The sequence below is a fragment of the Microcaecilia unicolor genome, chromosome 1 (assembly GCF_901765095.1).
Source record: "Microcaecilia unicolor chromosome 1, aMicUni1.1, whole genome shotgun sequence".
NCBI lineage: Eukaryota > Metazoa > Chordata > Amphibia > Gymnophiona > Siphonopidae > Microcaecilia > Microcaecilia unicolor.
This window is the reverse complement of record NC_044031.1, coordinates 326,971,638-326,988,387: the sequence shown is the minus strand read 5'-3', so window position 1 is coordinate 326,988,387 and position 16,750 is coordinate 326,971,638. Positions and strand designations below refer to the sequence as shown.

Below are 16,750 nucleotides of genomic sequence, written 5' to 3'. Positions count from 1 at the left end.
CATTTTATTTCTTACCCAAACACAGGTCTTCAAGTTGATACAAATACAGACATCAGATTCTGGTTTCAGCCGCACAGGGCTTCGCCGTCTGACAGAAGCTTTGGAGAGGACTCTCAAACTAAGCCAAAATCTGCCATCTTTTATACTCTATCCTCTCCATAGAAGTGAATGGTGAGAAACCTTGCTCCTAATCTTTCTCACTTTCTGAGATCATACTTTCCCATGCGATCTGCTGTCAGATGTGCCCACCTCCTTCCGTTCTCAGCTACTGCTAATTATCAACATGTTTTGGGAAGCGTTGAGATAACAGTTTCACATCTTCCGGCTGCAATACTTTTCATACCTTTCTCATGAACTCTGTATTACCTCTGTATCATTGTATACCAAAACTAATAAGCTCCATTTTATTCATCTGATCTTTCATTACAGATGCTATATTTGATTTAAAAATTGTACCAAGTTTGTATCAGGACTCATTGTTCAGACCTGCTTTTTGCAGATTCTCAAATATTAAATCATTTCAGTACTTTTTTGCAGTTTAGGCTGTTTAAGGTATGTAAATTGACCCACCACTATTCCAGTGGATGGATCCCAAGCGGGGACACATATTAACTTACAGGAAATGCAAGTCCTTGCTCAGCCAGTCATAGATTTTTAAACCTAGCTGGTATTTTTACAGCCTGAGTCCTAAAATCTGGCCTTCCACCCTTCCGGTGGGCATCCAGTGAGGGCCTCTTGCTGTAGTATAATTATACAGATTCTAGCATTATGCCCAGTTAAGTCAGTATCAGATATCTTAGGAAGATCTAGGCTGGACAATTATACGTCACTATCCAGAGGAGATATATCTGGCTTTGCATAAAGAGAGGCAAATAAAGTCTTTAAAATAAGATTAATTTCAGTGTGTCTACGCGCCAACATCTCTCGATCATTTTTCATTGTGGCTATCTTAGCAGGGCCTCTAGTACGTTTGACCTTCTTAGCTAATAAACTACTGCTTTTGTTAGCATATTTATATAGACTGTATTTATAATAAGCAAATTATTTTTATGTGTTTTGGGAATAAGGACATTCAAAGCCTGTTGAGACTCTAACAAGCTGGGTTTTATAATGTAAAGAATGTTGTTTCCCATAAAGTTGCCTTAAGTTTGTTACTTGTCTCTCAAGACATAAAAGTTAAATTTTTGGCTGCCTTCTGCAAACTAGAATATGCTAATATTTTGCCATGAAAGATGACTTTAGCCCTTCCCAGTAAAGAGTAGGGTCCTTTTGGTATTCCTGGTTACACAGCTTAAGTTTATCATTTATTTGATATACTGCCTCTTTCGTGCACAAAACAAGGTGGTTTACATACATAATTAAAATTTTGAATTAAAAACTAATAATAAAAGCTAAAAGAATGCCATCATTTGATAGGGCAGAAATATACACATGCATTTTGTAACATATATCCAAGAACATTCCCACAAGTATTAAAAACAGTCTTCCAGGAGTTGTCACCGATTGCCCCCAACACCATCATCCCAAATACAAGGTTATTAATTATCAAATGCCAGTTTAAATAAGTAGGTCTTCAATGCAGACCGGAATGAAACATAAGAATTTTCTAACCTAAGGTATTGTGGCTGTGAATTCCATAATGCTAGAGCAAAAAAAAAAAAAAAAAAGAATGCACAGGATCTTGTGGACTCCAATTTCGCTTTTGAAGGGTGAGGTAAAACAAGTCTGTTATCAGTCAGTGAATGTAATAGACATTGAGAGGTAAATGGAATGATCAAAGATACTAAATAATTAGGCTTTCTTTTATTATAGAAAAAGTTTTGTGTAAGAGTCAAAACCTTGAATTTAATCCTAAAATCTATCGGTAGCCAATGTAATTGTTTCAACAGTGGTGTGATATGATCTTGTCGTTTAGATGTACATAAGATTCTGGTGGCAGTATTCTGGAGATCTTGTAAACGTTTTACATTCACTTTAGTGAGACCTACATATACTGTGTTACAGTAATCATAGTTTGAGCTTATATAAGCATAAAATGAAGAGTGATGAGAGTTAGTGTCCAGGTAATTAAGTATAGCTTTGAGTTTATGTGAGAAGAAAGATGTGGTAGCCGTGTTAGTCCTCTTTTAAAGGTAATCAATAGAAATGTAATAAAATAAAATTATACCTTTTTTATTGGACTAACTTAATACATATTTGATTAGCTTTCTAAGGTAGCCTTTCTTCGTCAGATCAGAAATAAGTACAACGGCATTATAACATCCTCACACCTGTTTTCCATACCTTTCCTAATAATACCCAACATTCTATTCGCTTTCCTAGCCGAAGCAGCACACTGAGCAGAAGGTTTCAGTGTATTATCAACGACGACACCCAGATCCCTTTCTTGGTCCGTAACTCCTAACGTGGAACCTTGCATGACATAGCTATAATTCAGGTTCTTTTTTCCCACGTGCATCACTTTGCACTTGCTCACATTAAACGTCATCTGCCATTTAGCCGCCCAGTCTCCCAGTCTCGTAAGGTCCTTCTGTAATTTTTCACAGTCCTGTCGCGAGTAAACGACTTTGAATAACTTTGTGTCATCAGCAAATTTAATTACCTCGCTAGTTACTCCCATCTCCAAATCATTTATAAATATATTAAAAAGCAGCGGTCCTAGCACAGACCCCTAAGGAACCCCACTAACTACCCTTCTCCATTGTGAATACTGCCCATTTAACCCCACTCTCTGTTTCCTATCCTTCAACCAATTTTTAATCCACAATAGGACATTTCCTCCTATCCCATGACCCTCCAATTTCCTCTGTAGCCTTTCATGAGGTACCTTGTCAAACGCCTTTTGAAAATCCAGATACACAATATCAACCGGCTCCCCTTTGTCCACATGTTTGTTTACTCCTTCAAAGAATTGAAGTAAATTGGTCAGTAAGTATTTTTCTTCTCCTGGAGTGCTTACCATACAAAGAAGGGGGTTATAGTGAGATGTGTACCTGGGACCTCTTATGTAAAGTTCATTGCAGTGCCCCCTAGGCTGCTCCATTGCTCTGCTGGGATGTCTATATGGCCAATCTACTAAGAATGATGGCTCCCAAACATCCCAATGGCTGGTTTTTGAGTGTTTTTCTCTTGGACATTTTATTTTCCAAAATGGTCCCAAATTAAAAATCTAATGAGCATAAGGTGTTTAGAAAAAGGTGATTTTTTAACCAAAAATACATTTTTCAGGTTCAAAAATGGCTATCCTGCTTATTTTCGAAGGAGAAGGCTGGCCATCTTCTAACACAAATCGGGAGATGGCTGGCCATCTCATAAACCCGGCCAAATCGGTATAATCGGAAGCCGATTTTGGCCGGCTTCAACTGCTTTCCATCTCAGGGCCGGCCAAAGTTAAAGGGGGCGTTTCAGCAGGGTACAGAAGGCGGGACGGGGCGTGGTTACGAGATGGCTGGCTTCGGTCGATAATGGAAAAAAGAAGGCCGGCTCTGACGAGCACATGGCTGGCTTCACTTGGTCCATTTATTTTTAGGACCAAGCCTTAAAAAAGTGCCCCAACTGACCAGATGACCACCGGAGGGAATTGGGGATCACCTCCTCTTACTCCCCCAGTGGTCACCAACCCCCTCCCACCCAAAAAAAAAATTTTAAACATTTTTGTGCCAGCTTCTATGCCAGCCTCAAATGTCATACCCAGCTCCATCACAGCACTATGCAGGTCCCTGGAGCAGTTTTTAGTGGGTACTGCAGTGCACTTCAGGCAGGTGGACCCAGGCCCATCCCCCCCCCCTTACCTGTTCCACTTGTGGTGATAAATGTGAGCCACCCGAAACCCACTGTACCTACATGTAGGTGCCCCCCTTTACCCTTTAAGGGCTATGGTAGTGGTGGGGAGTGGGGTTTGGGGGGCTCAGCACCCAAGGTAAGGGAGCTATGCACCTGGGAGCAATTTGTGAAGTCCACTGCAGTGCCCCCTAGGGTGCCCGGTTGGTGTCCTGGCATGTGAGGGGGACCACTGCACTATAAATGCTGGCACCTCCCAAGACGAAATGCATTGGATTTGGCCGGGTTTGAGATGGCCGCCGTTAGTTTCCATTATCGGCAAAAACCAATGGCGGCCATCTCTAATGCCGGCCCAAATGTTGAGATTTGGCCGGCCCCGACCGTATTATCGAAATGAAAGATGGCCGGCCATCTTGTTTCGATAATACGGTCGGGTATGCCGCTTTCCGGGGCCGGCCTTAGAGATGGCCGCCTCCGTTCGATTATGCCCCTTGCACGTTTACCACTTAGTTTCTGGACGTTTTTAGCACAACGTCCAAAACTGGACTTAAGTCATTTTATTAAAAATGCCCCTCATAATGTATTTCCACTCAAAGTAAAACATAAATGATTTACACGAATAAAAAAAAATATGAGATCGAGCAAGAGGGAGTAAGCTTCATGGAGCAGCAGGTATAACCCCAATAATAAAGTGGGGAAGCCTGTACTGAGCAGGAGATGCAAACCTGGCCATCTTTCTGGGCAGACTGGATGGACCATGCTGATCTTTAACTGTCATCATTTATTTTGATACCTTGTTTCTTTTTACCTCCAATAAACCTGGAAATGCCATTGCACCTGTACTTTCCAATTAGCTAGAATAATGCATCGCCTTTGCTTTTGCCCAGGCAGGTCTGATCTTAGAGAATTATATATCAAAGCTCATAATGTGTGAGCCATGGCTGTATTGGTAGCCTATTTGAGGTCAGCCTCTACAGAAGAGATTGACAGGGCTGTGTCATGGAATTCACATGATATTATTTGAAAAGGCTGTCTTCCAAAAAAAAATTATAAAACTGAAATGGATCATTGCAACAAAAAAACAAATTTGTGTTTGTGAAACGGTTCTCATATGTTTCCCCCTCCCCCCCTTTTTTTTCTGTTGAAGTCAGCCTGTAGCTAGGGAGTCCTTTCTAGGAGGACTTGGTATTCTGCTTGTCCTTGGAGAAAAGTTACTTATCTGTGGCAGGTTTTCTCTGTTGACAAAGAGTCTTCACATGCCCGCTCACCTCCCCTAGGAAATGTCTTCATACTAAGCGGGGGAGTTATCAACATGAGCTATAGACACTATTTTATTGTTAACCCCAGTTATTAATAACTAGGTCTTATTGCTGAAAATGGGACCTGTTCTAAAATAGCATAGGTTAGTGGTAAAAGAACACATCATAATGGTAGTTCACTTTGATAGCTATGCCCAAAAAGTTTTCAAAGAGGTCCTGCATGACAACCCAAAGTGGGAACTTGCATTCAGGCGTGCAGAAGCAGGTCTTTTCAAAGCTTGTAGAAATTTTATAAGCTGAGAAGTCTTTTTCCTACACAGGCTCCATCAGATGACATGTGACAACTTGTATCCCATTGTCCATGGACAACCCTTGCTATAGGTGTTTTGTAGTGTAATCACATTATTTACATTACACAACATGAGCATAGTATTTTGTATTGAATAATTTGTCCCATTCTTCCATGGATACTTAAGAAATCTGTATATATTAATATCTTGTCTAAGAAAGCAGCATCTATTTTTAATGCTGTCAAACCGTTATTTGTCTACTACTAAACTGAATTTAGGAAAGAGTGCATACACAAGAAAAGGTATTTTTAGCCAATGCTAAATCTGTATGAGTCTTGAGTCTTGATAGTGGAGTTAAATTGTCTGCCTTATTTTTTTATTCAGTTTTTAACCTTCAAATGTTCATTTCTCTAAGGTGTAAATCCCAAGAATGTATCTTTGTTGTCTGCCAATACAGAAGGAAAACCTGCTACTTGGAATAATCTACTAATTTCTAAACCGCTAGGAGCAATTGGAGTAGGTCTTCCTTTCAACAGAGCTAATGCAGGTATAAAATGAACAAAAAAAATTAATTGGTTCTAAAAATCCAAAACATTTAGGAAACATTAAGCTATGCATTTAAAATCTATATTTACTTACCTATCTATAATATAGGGTAAATATTCAGCCAGTGTAGTGACTGCATTAATTTAAGCACTGGCATTTAATATAAATATATAGATATATGTAATCATTGCTGCTATGCATATAAGAAGCAGTGTTGAATATAGCTATATAGGGTAGTTTTATTAAAAAAAAAAAAAAGTAGCCAGTGTATGAAGGGCAAAAGAGAGCCTATTTGCAACCTGTCTTTGTAAAACTAGCTCAGATTCTGTGGAAACAGCACCAAAATTGAAGTTTCAGGAGCTGGTGTAAATGTTAGCACATAATGTATGTAAATTATGATGCCCATGTTCCGCCCAGACTCCTGCTGTGAACATGCCTACTCTAAAGTTGCATACAAGTACACACCTAATTGCACCACATGTACTTTTATGTGCAATAAATGTATAAATCACCTCCATAGTATGGACACCTTGATAGCACTATGGGGATAATTCTATAACAGTGTACCTATATATATAGTTGCATATTCTATAAAGTAACATAGGCACCTACTTTCCTTTATAAAATTATTGCGTAGCTTAATATATATGTGCATATGCGCTTAGGCAAGCAAATCCCAAATGGTGTTACTGTTGGCTGGGTTTGGGGGGGGGGGGGGGGTTGTTTGTTTGTTTTTGTCTATTTCTGCATCCATCTGTGGTGAGGTCAACATGGATTTCTCTATTTGGGATAATGTTCTTAGCTGCAATGAAGACACCATTCAGGACTTAGTGGCAAACAGTTTACATTTTGATGGGGTTACAATGATGTTGTGCAAAGAGGAGAGGGCATCTATAGTTCGTGTCAGGGGCGTAGCTACGGGTGGGCCTAGGCCCACCCAATCTTGGCTCAGGCCCGCCCAAACGACGACGACTGGAACGGCGACTTTTACACGAAGTCGCAACGATGAACGGGCAGGCAGCGCTGCGGTAGTAAAAGCAACAAGGAGACTGGTTCGACTCTCCGTCCTTCTCTTCCCTCCCTCTGCGTCCCGCCGAAAGGAAATGACATCAGAGAAAGGCGGGACGCAGAAGGAGGGAAGTGAAGGACGGAGAGTCGAACCAGTCGACTTGTTGCTTTTACTACCACAGCGCTGCCTGCCCGTTCGTCGCTGCGACTTCGGGAGTAAATTGGAATGGAAGTTGTCATTCTTTACAGGTGGCTGGGAGATGCTGTGAAGGGGGAGGGGGGAGACGCTGGATAGAAGGGGGAAGGGGATGGACAGAAACAGGATGGGCAAGGGAGAGAGGAGAATTGCTGGACAACAGGGATGGATGGAGGGGAAAGGGGAGATAGGAAATTTGCTGGAGATGGATGGAGGAGAGGGCAGGGGAGAATGGAGAGTTGCTGGACGGAGCGGAGGGCAGGGGAAAGAAGAAAATTGCTGGACATGAATGGATGGAGCGGAAAGGGGAGAGAGGAAATTTGCTGGAGATGGATGGAGGAGAGGGCAGGGGAGAATGGAGAGTTGCTGGACATGGAGCGGAGGGCAGGGGAAAGAAGAAAATTGCTGGACATGAATGGATGGAGCGGAAAGGGAAGAGAGGAAATTTGCTGGAGATGGATGGATGGAGGAGAAGGCAGGGGAGAATGGAGAGTTGCTGGACATGTAGCGGAGGGCAGGGGAAAGAAGAAAATTGCTGGACATGAATGGATGGAGCGGAAAGGGGAGAGAGGAAATTTGCTGGAGATGGATGGATGGAGTAGAGGGCAAGGGAGAATGGAGAGTTGCTGGACATGGATGGATGGAGGGGAGGTCAGGGGAGACAGGAGAATTGCTGAACATGGATGGATGAATGGAGGGGGCAGGGGACAGAGGACATTTGCTGGATAGGGGAGAATGGAGAGTTGCTGGACGAATGGATGGAGGGAGGGGAGAGAAGTCAGGAAGGAGGTGCACATGGACAGAGGGGATGGAAGAGAGGAGAAATGCTGGACATGGATGGAGTGGAGGGCAGGGAAGAGAGGAGAAATGTTGGACAAGGATGGAGGTCAGGAAAGACAAAGGAAGGAGATGCACATGGATGGAGCGGAAGGGAGAGAGGAGAAATGCTGGACATGGATGGAGGGGAGGGAAGACAGTGGAAGTAGATGCACATGGATGGAGGGGAGTGAGGAGAAATGCTGGATATGGATGGAGGGGAAACTGCTGAGTTTAAGGGCTGGTTTGGAACACGTTGAAGGCAGATACTGAAACTCGAGGAAGGATAGGGGCAGGGCTACAGATGGTAGACAGGACGCATAAGGACACAGGAGGATGGTGGACATGGTGAGTGAAAAAATATCAAATGGAAAGAAGACACTGCATAAAACAGAAGACACTGGGACCAAAGCGAACAGATCAGACAACAAAGGTAGAAAAAAGTATGTTATTCAGAATTTATTAATTTGAATATGTCATCTTTTGGAAATGTGCATCTGTGATATTTTGCATGTAAGTTTAAATTTTTCTGGTATTGCTGCATGCTGAGTCTGACTTCTTGAGTTAACTTTCCAGTTCAGTATTTTGCCTTCATATTTTTTGATTTCTAGTTCCTTGTGTCATGTCTGTTGTGTCATGTGTTTTTCAAGTGTGATCAAGGTGCAGTATTCTGCTAGCATGTAGTATTCACAGCCCTTTTTGTTTTGCTTTTTTTCATGAGGTAGTGTATTGGTGTTTTAGAGCCTAGTGTAATTACAGTTCTGCCTTTTCAAGCATAAGATTGTAGCTCATCCTGTCCTTGGAATTAGTGCTGTTATGGTTTTAAAGATATGAGTGTATTTTTGCACAAGTTTGTGTATAGCATTTTGCAGTGGAGAGATTGTGGGATAATGTAATTATATTTAAAAATATCAATTTTTCCATTAAGTACGTATGTGGTTATACTGATGCAGGGCAGCTGTTGGGCAGACTACTTAGAAATCCATCATCAAGTGAATTCTTAGGCATTATTTTGTAGGATCCCAAGAGACACTACTCATACTTATATAGACAGTGCGTGCCCACCCATATTAGCTCTGAGCCCACCCAAAATCTCAGGTCTGGCTACGCCACTGGTTCGTGTGGTTATTCATAGGGTTTCTGAAGAGATAGATTTGAAGAAGAAAAGGTAGAGGTAAAGATGGCCACCGAGCTAACACGCTAACAGGCAGTGTTCCCGCAGTTCTCTAACTATACCTTTAGAGATGCCGAAGCGACGAGGCAAGTCTGCTTCCCGGGCCCCAGAGCGAGCGGCATCTTCCTCTCAAGATATTCGGTCTTTTTTACAGATGACTGTGGCACCATCATCCACAGCGTTTGGATTGCCGGGAGCTAGCCCGCTGATACGCGCTAGTGCAGATGGAAGCACAGCAGCGTCTCCTGGGCTTGAGCTTACGCTCAGCCCCGACACACAGGAATCGCCCCCTCAGCCATTGGGCTACAGCACTCCATCGGAGACGACCCTGAATCGTTCCCCCGATAGTGGTGAGACTGACCAGAGTCGGGAGGCGGAACAACGACCGTTTGGAGGGCAGGGTGCCTTGATTGAGACACCGATATTAACAACGACTTTGGTGCGAAGTGTTGCTGGCTTGAATACGGACTTGCCTTTACAGAAAGAGGTAATACCACCACTTTTTTCTTTTCAAATGCTTAAACCAGCTGAAGTAACTATGGACTCTTTGTGGACTCTGATAGCAGATTTAAGGAAATCACTTACTCCCCAGATAAATACACTAAACCAGGAAATGAAAAACCATGAGGAAAAAATAAAGAATTTGGACTTAAAAGTAGGGGAATTGGAACAGATAAAGGAGAAAAACGATTCAGATATGAAAGTACTTCAAACACGCCAGGAGGTTATGATGAAGGATTTGTCTTCATTAAGAAGAAAAACTGAACTCCTTGAAAATACTGTTAGAAGTAATAACTTACGGTTGTTAAATTTTCCTAAACAAATAACCAAACCCCCTAGGGAAATGTGGAAGAAATACTTAATGGAGATTCTTGGGGTAAAAGAGGAGTTGATTCCTCCTTTTACATATGTTTATTATCTTCCAACTAAAGAAGACTCTGATAAAAAAAAAAGAACAAGATCAATTGATGAATGTTACTGCTTTATTAGAATCTACAGATATTGAAGATACAATTCCCACTACGTTAATAGTGACTGTGGCGCTTGCACCAGACAAGCAATGGTTGATGTCTATGTTCTTCAAAAATAAGGATAAAACATTTCTTGGCCAGAAAGTTCAGATGTTCCCTGATATCTCTAGAGAAACATAAAAGCGTCAGAAATTATTTCTTTTAATGAAACCAGCAGTAACTCAGCTGGGAGCCACATTTTACTTGCGGTACCCATGTAAGTGTGTGGTAAGGTACCAGTCAAACAAGTTTATATTTTTTGATCCGGCTCAACTAACAACATTTCTTACCTCAAGGCAGAACAGGGGCACTTAAAACATCAAACCCATTGATTAGGTTAAACACTGTTTAACACTAACCTGTTATCTTTATTAGCTCTATCTTTGACAAAATTACTTTAAATATATTCCATTTCTAAACATCTTGTTTCAAAATGTGGACTTGAGCATGAAATTTCATGTGTTTTTCTTGGAATTGTTTTTTCTTTTATTAATGTTGAAATGTATTGCTTTTCAAACAAGTATGTACTTGATTATAAAGTTGTAAAATCTTATAAATAAAAAAAAAAAAAAAAAAGAAAAGGTAGAGGTAGCTTTTGTGTTCAGTTGTAGAGTTTTTGTGAAGTTTATTCATATAGTTTTTGAAGAAGTAGATTTGATGCATGGTTATTCATAGGGTTTTTTGAAGAGATGGTTTTTGAAGAAGTAGATTTGAAGCATGGTTATTCATAGGGTTTTTTGAAGAGATAGATTTGAAGAGGAAGAGGAAAAATTAGAGGTAACTTTTGTGTTCAGTTGTAGAGTTTTGATGATGTTTGTTCATATAGTTTTGAAGAGGTAGATTTGAAAAAAAAGTGACAGTATCTTTGTGACTAGCTGTAAAATTTCTTGAAGAGGTAGGTTTTCTTTTCTTTCCTGAATTGGAGGAGATTTGTGATACTTCTTATGGTTTTTTGTATCAAGTTCCACCATTTGGAACCCTGGTAGCTAAATCCTGCTTTGTAGATAGTTTTGTAGATAGTGTTTTTGCAGTTGGGTAGGTGTAGGAGTAGATAGTTTCTGTTTACTGGGCTGGCATTTCTTCAGGATAGTTCAGTTAGGTTGAGCACATATGGTTGAGCCATTCCAAATAGTATCTTGACGATTAGGGTGCTCGCTTTGAAAAATATTCTTGCCTTGATTGGTAACCATTGTAGTGTTTCAAGCAGTGGGTTTCCACTTTCATATTTCGATTTCTTGAAAATCAGTCTTGCTGCCATGTTTTGGACTGTTTGCAGCCATTTTAGTGTGTTTTCCTTGCACCCCATGTATGCTCCATTGTAGTACTCTAGTTGCGATAGTATCGTTGATTGGACCAGTGTCTGGAAAGATTGTCTAGGGAAATAGTCTCTTCTTCTTCTCAGTTTTCATAGTGTTCTGAAGCATTTCGATGTTACCACTGATATTTGATTGTCCAGTATTCCAAAAGGATGGGCTCCACCTTAACCGGGATGGAACCAGGCTGCTGGCACTAACTTTTAAAAAGGAGATAGAGCAGCTTGTAAACTAGAATGAGGGGGGGAAGCCGACAGTCGCCCAGGAGCGCATGGTTCGGTGTGGAGTATCCTTGAATGATTCTATTGAAACAGGACATTTAGGTAATCCCAGTAGAGAGGTTTCAACAATGCTGAAAGTAAGCCAGGTGTGCTTAATGAGAGAGCAGGATAAAGGATGCACATTATCCCTTTCAACTTCTAAGCGGCTTGTAAATCAAAGGAAAAAACACAATTTGAAGTGTCTGTATACATATACTAGAAGCCTAAAAAATAAGATGAGAGAGTTGGAATATATAGCACTAATGCTGAGGTAGATATAATAGGCCTTCTCTAAAACAAGGAAAATGATACTACTACTGTTGTTAATAAATTATTCATATGTATGTAGAAAAGAGTGCCCTCAGAAATTTTCACACCCACTTAGTAGTAAAATATAACCACTGATGGGTGGCATAGCACTTCATTCATCAGGCCACCCTTTTTTGTGCAATTAGTACGAAGTGTGCTATTTCTGTGCTCTTTATATGCTTCTCAAATACGAGTCAAAGCTCAAACCAACATAGGCCAGCTGCTGATAAGGACTATAAGACACAAAAATCATAAATATGGATGTAAAGAACTTATCTTATGAGCCCCTGCGTCCTAACGGTTAGATGCCCAGGGCTCCTTGAGTATTCTCACAGGAAGTCCTTCAAGAACACTGCTCTCCCCTGTACATGCCCGACGTTGTGGTTTTCATTCAGCTTTCATCAAGGACTCGAGTTAAAGCTGTCTCTGGCTCCGAACTACTGCCAGCCAGAGACAGCTTTAAAAAAGGTTTGGATAAATTCCTGGAGGAAAAGTCCATAGTCTGCTATTGAGGCAGACATGGGAAGCAACTGCTTGTCCTGGGATTTGTAGTATGGAGTGTTGGCACGATTTGGGTTTGTGCCAGGTACTTGTGACCTGGGTTGCCCACTTTTTGGAAAACAGGATACTGGGCTAGATGGACCATTGGTCTGAATCAGTTTGGCTATTCTTATGTTTGTCAAGAATGATTCCTAGTATTTTAAATTGTGTTTCAATGTGGTATGTTTGTTGGTTGATTGTGAATTTTTGGTAGGAAGGGGTTATATAGACTGGTTAGTACTAGGAATTTGATTTTGTCTCTATTCGGTTTGAGTTTGAAAGTTATTCCCTTGTTGGGCAGACTGGATGGACCGTGCAGGTCTTTTTCTGCCGTCACCTACTATGTTACTATGTTACATTCTTCCATGAGGTCCAGTCCTTTTTTTTAGTTTGTCCTGTATGTTTGTAATATTGTTTTGGAAAGGTATGAAGATGGTGACATCGTTTGCATATATAAATGGGTTGAAACCCATTAATTTCAGTTTTTTCCCCAAGTGGTGTCATCATTATGTTGAACAGTATTGGTGATATTGACAATCTCTGTTGTACCCCGCACTCAGAGATCCATGAGGCTGCTATTTGGTTGGACATCTTTACAATGTAGGATCTGGTCTTTAGGATGTCACTGAACCATGTTGCCACTGCTCTGCTCACTCCTATGTTGTCGAGAAGTATCAGTAGTGTGGTGTGGTCTACATTTGACATGTCGAATTGCAGTAGTAATACGTTTTGTCCTTGGCATATTATGCTTCTGAATTTCGTTAGGGTGCTTATGACCGTTTCAGTGATATGTTGTGGTCTGAAACCTGATTGGGATTTATGAAGAATTGAGAATTTTGTCAAGTATTCCGTTAGTTGCTGTGTTACTAGTCCTTCTATCGTTTTGGTCAATAGTGGTATTGAGGCTACTGGTCTATAATTTGTGATATCATTGATCTTGCTGGTAGTGTTTTGGGGGATAGATGTGAGTACGGTGTCGCCTTTGTCTGGTGGAAATTGATCTCTTTCAAACATGTATGGTGAGCTACTCGATGAACCAGTCTGGTGGGTTTTTCAACAGGTAGTTGGAACATTTGTCAGGCAGTATGCATGCACATATTTGACAATAGTGCTTTTACTCTGTCTAGTTGAGGTGGTTTGAACGTGGTCCATATTCTGTGGTTGTTGTGTGTTTTGCAGTCCTATAAGTAGTCTATGATGTTTATTTGTGGCTTTGCAAGGTTTGATCTTGTATTTGTTATTTTGTTTTTTAAGTATTATGCAAGCTCGCTTGCCGTTGGTGGTGTTTCTGTTGATGCTAATATATTCTGAGTTTTCAGTAGTTTGTTCATAATTTTTAATATTTTTTCGTATTGGTTTTGTTGAGGTTCGTATATGTACTGTAGTGTTCTGCTTTCGCTTTCTTTATTCTGTTTATGTATATTATTATGGCTTTTCTCTATATGGTTTTGTTTGCGTCCGTTTTGTTTTTACCCCATGCTCTTTTGAGTTTCCTACAGAGTTTCTTCATGTGTAGTAGTTTGTCATTACATAAGTACATAAGTATTGCCATATTGGGAGAGACCAAAGGTCCATCAACCCCAGCATCCTGTTTTCAACAGTGGCCAATCCAGGTCACAAATACCTGGCAAAATCCCAAAAAAGTACAAAACATTCTATACTGCTTATCCCAGAAATAGTGGATTTTCACCAAGTCCATTTAATAATGGTCTATGGACTTTTTCTTTAGGAAGCTGTCCAAACCTTTTTTAAACTCTGCTAAGCTAACCGCCTTTACCACATTCTCTGGCAACGAATTCCAGAGTTTAATTATACGTTGAGTGAAGAAACATTTTCTCCGATTCGTTTTAAATTTACTACATTGTAGCTTCATCACATGCCCCCTAGTTCTAGTATTTTTGGAAAGCGTAAATAGACCATTATTAAATGGACTTGGGGAAAATCCACTATTTCTGGGATAAACAGTATAAAATGTTTTGTACATTTTGGGGATCTTGCCGGGTATTTGTGACCTGGATTGGCCACTGTTGGAAACAGGATGCTGGGCTCGATGGACCTTTGGTCTTTCCCAGTATGGCAATACTTATGTACTTATGTACCCGTTCAACTCCACTCATTATTTTATAGACCTCTATCATATCTCCCCTCAGCCGCCTTTTCTCCAAGCTGAAGAGCCCTAGCCGTTTTAGCCTTTTCTCATAGGGAAGTCATCCTATCCCCTTTATCATTTTCGTCGCCCTTCTCTGTACCTTTTCTATTTCCACTATATCTTTTTTGAGATGCGGTGACAAGAATTGAACACAATATTCGAGGTGCGGTTGCACCATGGAGCGATACAAAGGCATTATAACCTCCTCGTTTTTATTTTCCATTCCTTTCCTAATAATACCTAACATTCTATTTGCTTTCTTAGCCGTAGCAACACACTGAACAGAAGGTTTCAACGTATCATCAGCGATGACACCTAGATCCCTTTCTTGGTCTCTGACTCCTAACGTGGAGCCTTGCATGACGTAGCTATAATTCGGGTTCCTCTTTCCCACATGCATCAGTTTGCACTTGCTCACATTAAACGTCATCTGCCATTTAGACGCCCAGTCTCCCAGTCTCATAAGGTCCTCTTGTAATTTTTCACAATCCTTACGACTTTGAATAACTTTGTGTCATCAGCAAATTTAATTACCTCACTAGTTAGTCCCATGTCTAGGTCATTTATAAATATGTTAAAAAGCAGTGGTCCCAGCACAGACCCCTTGGGAACCCCACTAACTACCCTTCTCCATTGAGAATACTGACCATTTAACCCTACTCTCTGTTTTCTTTTAACCAGTTTTTAATCCACAATAGAACACTACCTCCTATCCCATGACTCTCCAATTTCCTCTGGAGTCTTTCATGAGATACTTTGTCATATACCTTCTGAAAATCCAGATACACAGTATCAGCCGGCTCACCTTTAGCCACATGTTTGTTCACCCCTTCAAAGAAATATAGTAGATCGGTGAGGCAAGATTTCCCTTCACTAAATCCATGTTGACTTTGTCTCATTAATACGGTTCGGGACAGCTGTTTGCGGCGCTGGCCATATAGATGGCCGGCGCCGTTCGATTATGCCCCTCCATATCTCAAACAATTATTACCTGAATAGGTTATTACTCTATTTACCGTTAACTTTCTCTTTGCTTCATGTACAATTTCTCATTCATAATAGATTTTCTAAATGTTATACATCCATAGCTATCCCAGTATGTTTATGATACTGTATTGTAAGATTGGATTCTTACAACAAATTACTTTCTTATGTGTTATTCTTCGTTATGTATTCTATACTGTTTATTGTAAGCCACATTGAACTCAAACTTGTTTGGGATAATGTGGGATATAAATGTCATAAATAAATCCCAGTATCCTGTTTCCAATAGTGGCCAAGCCAGGTCACAAGTACCTGACAAAAACCCAAATAGTGGCAACATTCCGTGCTACCTATCCCAGGGCAAGCAGTAGCTTCCCCATGTCTGTCTCAATAGCAGACTGTGGACTTTTCCTCCAGGAGCTTGTCCAAACCTTTTTAAAACCCCAATACACTAACTGCTGTTACTACATCCTCCAACAAAGATTTCCACAGCTTAAGTATTCATTGAGTGAAAAAAATATTTCCTCCTATTTGTTTTAAAAGTATTTCCATGTAACTTCCTTGAGTGTCCCCTAGTCTTTGTACTTTTGAAAAGTGTAAAAACTCGATTCACTTCTAATCGTAGACCTCAATCATATCTCTTCTCATCCGTCTCTTCCAAGCTGAAGAGCCCTAGCCTCTGTAGCCTTTCCTCATATGAGAGGAGTTCTATCCCCTTTGTTATTTTGGTCGTTCTTCTTTGAACCTTTTCTAATTCCACTGTATCTTTTTTGAGATATGGCTTCCAGAACTGAATGCTGTAGACAAGGTGAGGTCACAGAATAGAGCGATACAGAGGCATCATAGTATTTTTGGTCTTATTTACCATCCCATTCCTAACAATTCGTAGCATCCTGTTTACTTTTTTGTCAACCATCACACACTGGGCAGAAGAAAGATTTCAGTGTATTATCTACAACAACACCTAGACCTTTTTCTTGGGTGCTGACCCCCTAGGTGGACCCTAGGATCAGGTAACTATGATTCAGATTATTTTTCCCAATGTGCATCACTTTGCATTTGTCCACATTAAATTTCATCTGCCATTTGGATGCCCAGTCTTCCAATTTGCTAAGA

At 40.6% G+C, this 16,750-nt stretch overlaps 1 protein-coding gene across 1 annotated transcript in view; it reads left to right on the top strand.

Annotated features, from left to right (window-relative positions):
• MAK (male germ cell associated kinase) overlaps positions 1-16,750 on the top strand; it is a 385,342-nt gene that overhangs the window by 316,997 nt on the left and 51,595 nt on the right. Inside the window, exon 12 of the mRNA XM_030209100.1 lies at positions 5,745-5,876. Coding sequence (XP_030064960.1) covers positions 5,745-5,876 — 132 coding nt within the window. The remainder of the gene's footprint in view (positions 1-5,744; positions 5,877-16,750) is intronic.